We start from the raw sequence: 11,414 nt of genomic DNA, 5'->3' as shown, positions 1-11,414 counted from the left end.
GAGCAGCTGCGGGCCCGGCCTGGCCCTTTAAAGGCGGGGCGGCGCGCCGCTGCCTCTTTAGGGCCGGTCCCTGCCTTTGGGGGAAGGAAGTGCGGGCCGGGGGGGGGGGGGGGGGGTGGCCGAAAAGCGGCGGCCGGGGGCTCTGCATGGCCGGGGGGGGCGCGGCGGGGCGCTTTTCCCACGCTGCGCTCCGCGCCCCCCGCCCCATGCGGGCCGGGGGCTGCCCCGAGCCGTGCGCGCCCCGCCGGGGGTAACGGTGCGGGGCTCCGGGGAGCGGGGGTGGAGGGGGGGGGGGGGATGCTCGCCCCCCGGCTACCGGCGCTGCCAGCCCTGCTGTGGCTAGCGTTAGCCCCGCTGCCCGGCGCTCCCGGCCCCGCGGCCAAGGCTGAGCTGCGGGTGCGGGTGCGGCTGCCCGGCGGGCAGGTGGCGGAGGAGAGCCTGCAAGCCGACAGCGGCTCCGACTGCATCAGCCTGGAGCTCCGCAAGGCCGACGGCGCCCTCATCACCCTCACGGCCGATTTCAGACAGGTGAGGCTCGGGGGAGGACGCCGGAGGACGGCCCCGGGATGCTGCGCTCGCCCCACGGGGGAGCGGAGAGCCCCCGAGCATCCCCGGGGTCCTGGGGGAGCCCCCCCGTGGGGTTTGGTGCTGGGGGGGGGGGGGGTCGGTCTCCGGTGGGTCCCAGCTGGGCGAGGGGTGCGAGGGGATGGGCCCTTCGAGCCCGGGGGTCGTCAGGAAGAGGCTTGGGGCACGACCCCGGTGCCCGCTGCTTGTGGGGGTGCTGTGCGGGAGGGCTTTGGGGAGCTGGGATCCGCCTGGAGCCTGGAGAAACCCTGCCGGGGGGGGGTTCGGGAGCCTGAGCCCTGTCTGAGGATGGGGTCCTTCAGAAGTCCCTCCACCGATGAGCAATGCTGGGGTCTTTGTTCGTGGTGCACCCCGCAGACGGCTCCGGGCCATTTGGGCAGATTCCTGGCCCCCTGCGGCACAGCTGTAACCTGGGCAGCCCAGTGGTGAGCATGGTGGGGAAGGGTTTTGGCAGGATGGGTGGCAAAGCCTTCTCCATGCCCGGCTGAGCGCAGCAGGTCTGTTTCTCCTTGCTGAGCTGAGAGGAGCCGTGGCTTTGGGTGGCGGACAGCAGCAGGGTCAGGGCAGGAGAGTCCCCCCACAAGCTGGGGCTCAGATTCGTGGGGCTCTGCTGTGTCTCCAGGACATCTCGCTCCAAGTGATGGCTTTGGGGAGCATGTGCATTTGGGGTGTGGGCACTGTTCACATGGCAGCTCACTCTGGGACTGGCAGAAACCCAGGGATCCTCCTGGCCCCCTCCCAGGCCCCTCTGCAGGGAGGTGATGTTGAGACCCCACACTTCTCGGCAGGAGATGGGAGCTTTGGGGCCAGCGTGGCGTCCTTCAGAGCACCCCAAGCCTGGCTGGACGCCGTAAATTTTCTCTGGCTTGGGGATGAACTGTTTGCTGCTGTGTGGGTGGCACGGCCGTCCGTGTGGCACGGCAGCGTTATCTTGTTCCCTCTGCTCAGACTGTTTGCTCGGGTGGACTTTGGTTTGTGGCAGGAGGAAGCTCAGCCCCATGAGGTAGGACGGTGGTGTGTCCCGTCCTGCTGTGAACCTTGGAGCCCTCTCCCAGGCGTCTTCTGCTGGCTCTTCCCCTTTCCACTGCGATTTTTGGTCCCGGTTTCCTTGCAAGGCTCTCGGATCGCCCTTGGCCATCTGGAGGGTGCAGGTCTGAGATGCTTTGAGGTGCTAGCAGAAGCCGTGGCAGTTCGGGGTGTGAAGGCATGCTCCGTGTGCCAGCACACACACAGGAACCAGTGCCATGGCTCCTGGGGGAGCACCAGGCTCCCAGCAGACACCGTGTGCCAGGAGGGCTTTTAAACCTCAAGAGCGCGAAGCTGCACGGCATGTTCCCTGCCAAGGGAAATCCCAGCTCTGTACAGACCTTCTGGGTAGGCCCTTTGGGATGCGATGTGGGGAATTTAGGTGTCCTGTTCATCCTTCTAACTTTATTTCCCCACTTATTTCAGCTCTTACATGGGCTTGTTCTAAAATCTCACCTACAAACCCAACAGCGTGTGGTAGCTCTTCTCCTGCTCTCATCCGGCTTTTAGCTGAGCTGCTTCTGAGCCGGGCTCTCTGAAGGTTTCTCTGTCTTATATATGTTAAATGCTTAGCTCCGTGCAAGCCCTCAGCTCCTGGGAGCACACAGGAGACGGTCCCTGGACGGCTTGCAAGCATCAGCCTCCCCAAGTCTGTTCCTAACCCTCGGTTTTACAGCAGTTGGGTGCTGCCTGTCTGTGTTCATGGCTTTGCTGGAGCAGAGCTGAAGAAAGCCAGAGACAGAAGGGACCGAGGAGATGGATTTGCGGTGCAGTGAGTAATGATGTGAGCAAGCAGCTGCCTGGCCAGGCTTCCCCCTCTGACCTGTTCTCCTGGCTACACGCAGGCATTTCCCTGCTCTGCTCTGCAGCTCAGCTCTCGAACGTTACACAACTTCTCCCCTCCAGAGAGAAGGTCTTGAGGCTCTTAGCCTTTGTGAAAGCAACTGGGGTTGTTGATCTGGGTTTCCCAAGCAAGATTGTGTGGTCATGCTGTGGCCAGGATGCCGGCTTTCTGCACAAATGATTTTTCCACTCCTCTGGCTTAAACTGCAGGGGGTTAGTCTAAAGGCAGACTTTTTTTTTAATTCTTTGCTGACAAAGAGTTGCTGTTAGACCGTGGGCTGGAGAGGAGAGGAGTTACAATGAGATCATGGCTCAGTTCTCCCTTCTGACACTGGTGGACGCTGAGCGGGGCTCGAGCAGTGCTCCAGGCCTTCCAGGGGTGCAGTTCTCCATTCTCTTCCATCCCTGCGTCCCATCCAGAGCTGAACCTGGAGGAGCGGTGTGCTCGGAGCACACCAGCCTTTATTTCATTCTCTAAAGCACCACAAACTGGTCGGTGGGACTCCAAACTGTGGGCCTTGCTGTTTTCTGGGGTGTGCCATGGTGAAAACTATTTCTTCCCTGTCAATTCGAAAGGGCGCAATGAGAACACTTCTTTGTCTACGTGGCACTGTCAGGCACAAAACTTACTGCAAAAAGCATCGAGGGGGTGGATCGACCCTAAACGTTGTCTAATTCCAATAACGTGATCTTGCCAGTTGTTAAACAGCGGCCTGAGAACAAAGTGGGCGGTTCTAGTCCAAGGTCAGCACACAGATAGAGAAAAGTTTCTTTTTCCTTCTGATTGCTGGAAAAAATGTGTTGGAAATGGCTACTGGTATTGTAACGCTTGCATTGCCAGCCCTTTTGGGGTCCTTTGTTAATAAAGCTGGAGTTATGTGATAGTTTGGGGAGGGGGGGTGGAGGCTTTCCTTGTGCCAGGGGTTCATTGTGTTAGGTGCTAAATGACCAGGGGGCGTAGGGAAGCGTGTGGAAGAGATGGTAGCTGTAAAATACAGGTGGCTGCGCTCTGCCTGCTGCCAGGGCTGCCCCGTGCTCATGCCGTGCATGGCCTTGGGCAGGTCGCTCACCGGGCAGGATCCAGTTTGGGAAACAGCTCCGGGATTTACTCATTGGCATCCTTCAATTTATAGGTGCTGAGCGTGAGGATGCGTAACTAGGGGATGTTCTTCCAGGCGCTGCAGGGAATTCTGGCTTTTCAGCACCTGTAGGAACGAGGGTTTCTGGTAGGAGAGGGGTTAAAAAGCATAATCCCCTCTGAGTCAGGGTAACTCAGCCGGCTGGCCCCCCAGCGAGGACGCAGTAACACATGCTCTGTGCTGTACAAGCGAAACAACTTTCCGGCCAGCTCCAGCTGCTCCCCGGGGGAGTGCAGGCAGGGTCATGACCACAGCAGAGGCTTCTGGCAGGGCTGGGACCTGGGTCTGGGGGTCCCCAGTGTCCCCAGCAGCAGCTTCCCTATCCTTGTACCACCCTGGCCTGCCCAGACGTGTGACAGCAAAGACAAAAGCAGGTCCCACGGCAGAGCTGATCTCCTTGGGGGAGAGAAGTTTGGCAGGAATGCTGCCTGGGTCGGAGGGAGGGAGGCACCGAAATAATTTATTTCCCTGGGAACTGGTTCGCTCCGCACCGCGTGAAGCCGATGCGCTGGGCTCGGATCTGGACCACACAGGCTTGTACGGCTGCACGGGATTCAACCTCGAAATGGAGGCCGGGTTGTTCCCGCACCCCAGATGGCAGTCCCCGGGGAGCTGGCTGAGGACGGGGAGAGAAGAGAGAAAACTGATTTCCCTGCGCCTCCACGCAGCCTGGTTCTGTGCTGGAGTTGCTTCGGCACATACAGGCAACCCGGGCTGGTGGGAGCTGGCTGCACGGATTTCCTTCCTCCCCTTAGGAACCGAGAGCTGCTCTGCCTGCGCCCCAGGAGCCAAGGCTGCGGTTCCCTCCGATGGCACGGCGAGCACACGGCCGCAGAACTGCCTGTTCCCTGCCACGCCACCGCCGTGGCCAGCCCCAGACAATAGGTGTAACCGTACCCGGCACACCAGCGCGGGTCAGGGCCAAGGATTCTCACCGCCCCCGGGATGAGTTCATCCGGAGAGTCCCCGCGTTGCAAGGCAATGCTCTGTCGGGGCTTGTTCCCTGCTGGGAAATTTTGCAGAAACCCAGAATTAAAGGTGCGTTTTGCTGTCTTGGCTGGGTACCCACCTTGGCACCGGCTGATCCTGCTCTTCCTGGTGGGAATCGCTGGGGTGCCTGGGGAGGGGAGGGCGCTCTCCAAGCGCAAAAACCTTCGGTGGCTCTTTCCAGGTGAGAAGCATGGCATGTTTTTGATGCGATGAGCTTCGGTTCTTGCTCCACCTGGTGTTGTGTAGCCAGCGCAGGGAGAGCAGGGAAGCTGGGCATGGCTTTGAGAGAGGGAGGTGAGGCAGGACCTGGGGAGAAGGGGGGCTGACCTCTTGGTGAGGAGAGAGTGGTCCCTGACCACGAGTCTCCCAAAATATGGTTAGCTTTGCTCAGAGATCCACCGGGAGGATCGCTTTGGGTTTGCTTGGAGCCAGGTAAAGGTGGGATTTCTCTCATCAGAACAACGCATGCCTTAGGAGCCAGTTCCTTGAATAAACCAGCTTGATTAAAGCTGTTCAGTGGCTTGCTGACTGCTGGAAAAGTGCACCTAAGTGGCATCAGTGAAGATGCCTGCAGTCCCTGACCCTACAGCTCCCAAGGCTCCGAGTTCAGGCAGCACCACAGCCCTCTGCATGCCAGAGCTGCCTCCTTTGGATGCTGTGGGGTGAGACCCACATCTCCACATGGCTCCAGCCCCTGTGCAGGGGAGCTCAGATCCGCTGTTCAGATGCGGTGTTGTGCTTTCAAGGTACGTTGCATGGGCACCATCTCCCTTGCCCAGTGTTGCATCCCTTCCTGGCTTTATGGAGACCCAAAAAATGACAACAGTAAAGGGACTGAAGGTGTCCAGCAGGCTCAGCTCAACCCCAGGAGCACTCGCTGGGTTGTTGTGCTCCCAGAGAGCCCTTTGAACACAGCTGCTGGAGGACGGAGGTGGCCAAAAGCCCTGGGGACACGGGGAGGAGAAGAAATGCCCCTCCCTGAGGTCCCAAGCCTGGCATGCATGGGGTTGCAGCTTTGGTGGTGGCGAGTCAGGGCAGCGAGGTTCATGTAGATAAGGATCTGGCCTTGCTGTTTGATGTAGGGGCAGCCAGGCGTGGAGCCGTCCTGGTTCGGCACCAAGGGGCGAGCCTGCTGCCTGGGGGAAGGAGAAGCTGAGGGGGGAGGAAAGGATGGGTCAGGGGCGCTGCTCCCCCTCCGGTTCCTGTTGATCTCTACCATTTTACCCCCTGCTCCCTTCTCCTCCAGCTGTACCCCACTGCAGGACCACCTTTCTCTTTCTCTCCCTCCTCCCCTCCCATACCAATGGGCTCTTTCCAGGGCAGTTTTTGCAGGGATCTTTACTTGAGGTTACGTGGACCCGCTGGCCCATAAATCACTAAGCACACAGAGACAGGCAGATAAATATTTAGAATAGCTGAGCGGCAGCCCTGGGCCGTTCGCTGGCTGGGGCTGGAGGCACTGCGGTGCTGTGCGGGTGCTTGTGGTGCTTCCACCTTGCTCCTGCTGCCTGCCTGGGGCTGGAGAGGGAGCAGGCGCTTGTATTGATGTCTGAGAGCTCTTCGTTCGCTCCACTGGTGGGCTGTTGTGGTCCTGAGCTTGGTCCTGCCTGCCTTGTGTGCTTGGAACCCTGAAAATGAAGCACCGCTCTCCAAATTCAGTGCTGAATAGAGCTGCTGAATTAGGAGCTGGGTATGCTGTGGAAGAGGCACCTTTGGACGTTTGGAGGCTGCTTGGGAAGGAGTTTTTCTGTGCCTGGACCTCGCAGCAGCTGGGTGCAGGGCTTTGGAGCCAGAGGACTTGCAGTCATACGCATCGCTCAGGAGCTCTGGGACCGCTCACGGGGAGAGTGATGCAGATCTCTTCGTGCATATCGTGACAAGGAGGGGGAGCTGGGCGTCTGATGTCTAGCTCTTGGACCCATACATCGGAAGGATTCAAGGGCTGCTCTGCATGTTCTCGTGTTGCAAAAATCGCTTCCAAGCTGGGAAGCCCTGCGCTGCTGTTAATCTCCTGCATCTACTTGAGGTTTCCACTCCTAGCGCAGAGCATGGCTGTCCCCGTTTGCTTTTTTTCCAGACAGGCTGCTGGGTGTTCAAAGTGAATTAAAATGAAATCCACACTTGGGGAATGTGCCAGGGTGAGCTGCTGGTTTCAGTCTTCTTGTCCTTGGACCAGGCAGGAGCTCGCAGCAGAGCTCAGCTGGGAGGCAGCTGGACTGCGCATAGATGGGAACGTGGCTCCTTCAGTGGTGCCAGGGGCTCAGTGGGAATTGTCCCCATTAAAGCAGGCAAAAATCATGATTCAGTCGTAACATCACATGTGCTTCTGTGGAAACTTCATCCTGGATTTTTCTTGGTCAGTGGGAAGTTTGGGAAATATTGCTTTCTTCTCAGTCCCCCTGCTGTTGTACTGCTCCAGCCATAACCCTAGCCATTTAAAAAAGCTTAGCTTCTCTTTTCTCATATTATTTGTTTTCCTTTGTGTCTTTTGTTTTTTTTTTAAATGCCTTCAGATGCTCTTTTAAGACCCTGGAGAACGCAGCAGCTTTGAGCTGCTGGTGATGCCTCCCAGGCTACGCTGCGCTTTTTCAGATGTTTCCCATCTCTACAGAGAGGTGTCAGTCAAACCAGAGCACTAAAGGCAGTGATTAAGAAACCCTCGTGTCTGTGGGCAAAAGCAATTGGTATCTCTTTTTCCAAATCCCCTTCGTGTCCTGTTTTTGTGCTGAGTTTTCAGTGCATACAACAAAGGCACCCAGCAAAATCCTTTCTCCTCTCCTGGGAACATCCCAGATTACAGCCGTCCAGATGTGCACCGAGTTGTGTATCCTTTTCTTGTCTGGACAGGGAGTAATTTCTTCTCCAGGACACAAGGCAGCAGAGGAAGGTCGGGGCTGCTTGCCCCAAGTAATGCATGGAGATAAGAGCTATGTGATATTTGTTTAACCAAAATAGGTGTAGGTTTTGCCTGTGCTCAATCTCAGCTTGTTATTAGCTCGTTGGTGAAAGGAGGACCTTTGCTGTAATGAAGACTCGGGATATTTTTAGTTGGTGGCAGATGGAAGCCGTGACCAGCTGCCCCCAGAGGGCTTCAGTTACAGCTCAAAAAGATTGCGACCTGGAGGGAAAAAACGGGCCTCCCTCAGTGCGTGGCGTGGTCGGGATATGGTTACAGAGGTTCGGGTCCCTGTCACGCTGCTGCTTGGAAAAACTCACCCAGTCACCCAATCCCAGTAGTCCTGGCACTGTTGTACAGGGGGATTTTTGGACTGTGCCTTGTCCTTTCACCAGTTTCGTACTCACCCTCGTGCCTTCCTGCCTACGCTTGTGCTTCCTCTCGCCCTTTCCCCTTTGCCTTCTGCTCGCACACCAGTGGCCCCTAGCAGGAGAGGCCACGTTGCAGAAACTGGAAGCAGCAATCAGCTTGTTTAACACCAGTTGTAACCCTGCCTCTGGGGGGTGGGGAGAGTCTTCAGGGCTTTTCCAGACTGAAGGGCAAAAGAAATAGCCTTGAGCAGAGAGAGATCCTCTCTTGATAGTGGGAGAACCCCAAGTGGTCAATCTGAAGGTGAGCATCTCCTCCTGGGAGAGGACAAGACTCCTGGGAGGCTCACCTCTCCTTGTGCTGAAGGACAAAAGCCCAGCCGCTGGCTGAGGGAAGCAGGGATGTGGGATGGGAGCTAGCAGCGACCTGTCCCTGCCCCGGTGGGATTGCGAAAACCCTTACACTGGTTTGTTACACTGCAGGCTGGGGTGGGATTGGACCTGGGGGAGGACACCTGTGCTCGGGGAGCAGAAGTATGAGACCTTTGACTTTGTTCTTTGGGCTGGAGCCTTTCTGCAAGACCCTGACTTCTCAATTCACCAAACGATGCCAAAAGTCTGTGACTAACTGCAATTTTTTTTTTTAATTCTCTCTCTGCCAGGAGGTGAAGATCTTCCGTGCCTTAATCCTAGGGGAGCTGGAGAGGGGCCAGAGCCAGTTCCAAGCACTCTGCTTTGTCACCCGGCTTCACCGCAACGAGATCATCCCCAGCGAGTCTATGGCGAAGCTGCGGCAGGTAGGGGGCTGCCCCATGCCCCAAACCCACTGGGGTTTCTTGGAGCTGCCTGGATAACCTTCCCATGCAGCCTCCCCGTGGCTCTGCTGGCTATTAGACCTGCCTTTGACCTCCCTTCCTGCTTAAGGAGCTCGGCATTAAACTAATTTCAGTAATAGTATTGATCCTGATCCCCTAACAAACATGAAGGGAGCATGATTGAGTTCAGCCTGAATCAAAGGGCAAGCGGATGCTTAGAGTAATCATCAGGAAAGCTCCTGCCCAACATTGTCCAGTGAATTAATTACTGGCACCATCCATCACGACAGAGCATTGATAAATGATCCCAGGCAAATCAGAGCAGTAATAAACCATCATCAGTTCCAACACCACCCAGAGGTTTTGTAAGCGCCTTCCATCCAGATGGGATGTGGGTGCGCTCAGAGAGGAGCATCCATTTGCACATCTTCCGATGTCGGTGTGAAATCCTGACGTGCTACAAGGGGTGACCTGTTGCAGCCAGGATTCAAGTTTTTGTGGTTATTTTTTTTGTCCTCTGCAGAAAAACCCCAGGACAGTGCGGCAGGCTGAGGAGGTGCGGGGCCTGGAGCACCTCAGCATGGATGTAGCTGTCAACTTCAGCAAAGGGGCGCAGCTGAGCTCCCACATCCACAACGTCTGTGCAGAGGCCAAAGAAGCGATTTACACGCGAGAGGACGATGTCAAATTTTGGTTGGAGAAAGGTAGAAGTTTCCTTTGGTTTGGGTAGAGCTGCTCGGGTCAGCAAGCCGAGGTGCTGCTGTGCTCTCTCTGCCGGCCCCTGGTGACCTGCAGAGAACATTTCAGCTTTTTGTTTGCTGTCTGTGCCGTGGGCAAGGCGTGTGCGCTGCTTGCTGGCACATCACACTGCTCTCATCTGTTCCTCAGCATATATCTGACTTCTTCGGTGTCACCCTCCTCCTGAATGTAATTAGGCAATATTTCCAATGCAACCTTTCACCTGGTCCCTCACCCAAAAGAAACACATTCTTTGCATTCTTGATACCTCCTGGCCTGTTTCCCCTAGTGCCCTTTTCTCTCCCAGGGTTCCTACCCAGCCGCGTGTCCCACCAGCCCCTGAAAATGTTTTTCGGCTGGCTGCAGCACGCACAGCGCTGCCTCTGCACCTCCCCTCGCCTTCCAGCAGTGCCCTGAGCAGGATTTGCTTCCTCCCGCAGGGGTGGACGGCTCCATGTTCGAGGTCCTGCCGCAGACGTCCGACCTGCCGGACCTGCAGCGCTGCAGGCTGTGCGCGGACCGCTGGAAGCCCTGCATCTGCAGCTACTCGCTGAGCATCGAGTGGTACCCCTGCATGCTCAAGTACTGCAAGAGCCGCGATGCTGCGGGCAAGGTTTCTTCCTACAAATGCGGCATCCGCAGCTGCCAGAAGGGCTACACCTTCGATTACTACGTGCCGCAGAAGCAGCTCTGTCTCTGGGACGAGGAGACCTAGCAGAGCCAGGCTTTTCCGAGCAGCAGCTCAGCTGCCTCCTGCCACCGCTCGCGATGCTGAGGGCCTCCCGCAGCCCCCTGCTGCGAAGAAGGAACGTGGTTCACAGCGGTGCCTTGTACCAGGGGAGCTCTGTGTGTGTGCCTTTCCTTCTGCCCCCCGCCCCCCTCCCCGTGGCTCCCTCCCGACCCCACAGCTCGTACTGGGATAAGCGGGCTTGGCTCGCTGCATGGTGAAGGAGGAGCCGCGGGTTTTGGGGCTGAAGCACCAGAAGGGCTCTGTTTTTCCCTGCTCTGGGGGTGGGGGGTGTGAAGAGGGGCACTTCTGGCCAGTTTTCAGCCTCCAGCATCCTGAAGGGTGGCCAGGGCAGGGAGAGGAGGAGTCCCTGGGGTGTCAGACATCTCCGCCACTGACTTCGCCACCTCCTGGTGACACGACAGCATTTTCCACTGGGAACATGGCTGAGTTATGGGACCACATACCGAAGGTACGAATCCTACCCAAAGCCAGAGCCTGCCTGTAGCTTTTTTTAGTGTCTGCCTGGCCGGTATATCCTTCCCGTGGCTCCAAACAAGATGCTCTGGGGGGATATGGCCCAGCAATTCTGCCCCAAAGGGCTGCTGATTAGGGCTCGAACTTCTCCCTATTTAGACTAGTGAAGGCCAACATTTTGTGTTGGTTCTGGGACTCTCCTGCTAGGAAAGAGACATCTGGAGATTTGTGACTGCCATCGTAACCTTGTGGTTGCAAGGGGGGATGATCCCAGATGGGCATTGCAACTGTTGTTTGGAAGAAGATAACGTCCTACATCTACATCCAGTTTTATGTCCTACTCTGCCAGCTATTCACAAGAAGCTCTTAGTTAACTGTACTGCTTTGTTGTGCCTTGGTTTCCCCTATACGTAAAGTAGGGATGACCTTGAAGCTGACCATGGCCCTGGTGTGTACCTGGAGGACATCAGACAAAAAGTGCTGTAGGAGCGCTGCCTGCTTCCCGAGCCGTCTTCCACTCAAGTTTAGAACAAGCAGAGAGGGGAAAGAGGCTGCTGGGGTCATTGTGAGCCCCCGTTGCTCCTGATGAAAAGCCTTCACAATGTGCCTTTTTGCCTAAAATCCAGGAATTTTTGACAAAAATGAATTTGGTCACAATTATTTTTGTATTGATCAGTTAAGGGGCGAGGGAAGGGAAAGGTATTTTAATATTACAACATGAAGTAAAACACACTTGAATGATTTTTTTTAAAAAAAAAAAAACAAATTATTTATCATTTGTAAGGTAAAATAAACTTTTTTTTAAAAGCA

At 56.4% G+C, this 11,414-nt stretch overlaps 1 protein-coding gene across 1 annotated transcript; it reads left to right on the top strand.

The window, feature by feature from the left end:
- Positions 1–275: 275 nt before the first annotated feature.
- Positions 276–11,414, top strand: OAF (out at first homolog). The gene is made up of 4 exons (XM_035555942.1): positions 276–528; positions 8,510–8,644; positions 9,186–9,366; positions 9,841–11,414. The coding sequence occupies exons 1-4, from the start codon at positions 298–300 to the stop codon at positions 10,113–10,115; spliced, it is 822 nt and encodes a 273-aa protein (XP_035411835.1). The 5' UTR covers positions 276–297; the 3' UTR covers positions 10,116–11,414.

This window comes from Cygnus atratus, chromosome 22 (assembly GCF_013377495.2).
Source record: "Cygnus atratus isolate AKBS03 ecotype Queensland, Australia chromosome 22, CAtr_DNAZoo_HiC_assembly, whole genome shotgun sequence".
Lineage (NCBI taxonomy): Eukaryota > Metazoa > Chordata > Aves > Anseriformes > Anatidae > Cygnus > Cygnus atratus.
Note: the sequence above shows the minus strand (reverse complement) of the source record. Positions and strands in the feature narration are given on the sequence as shown.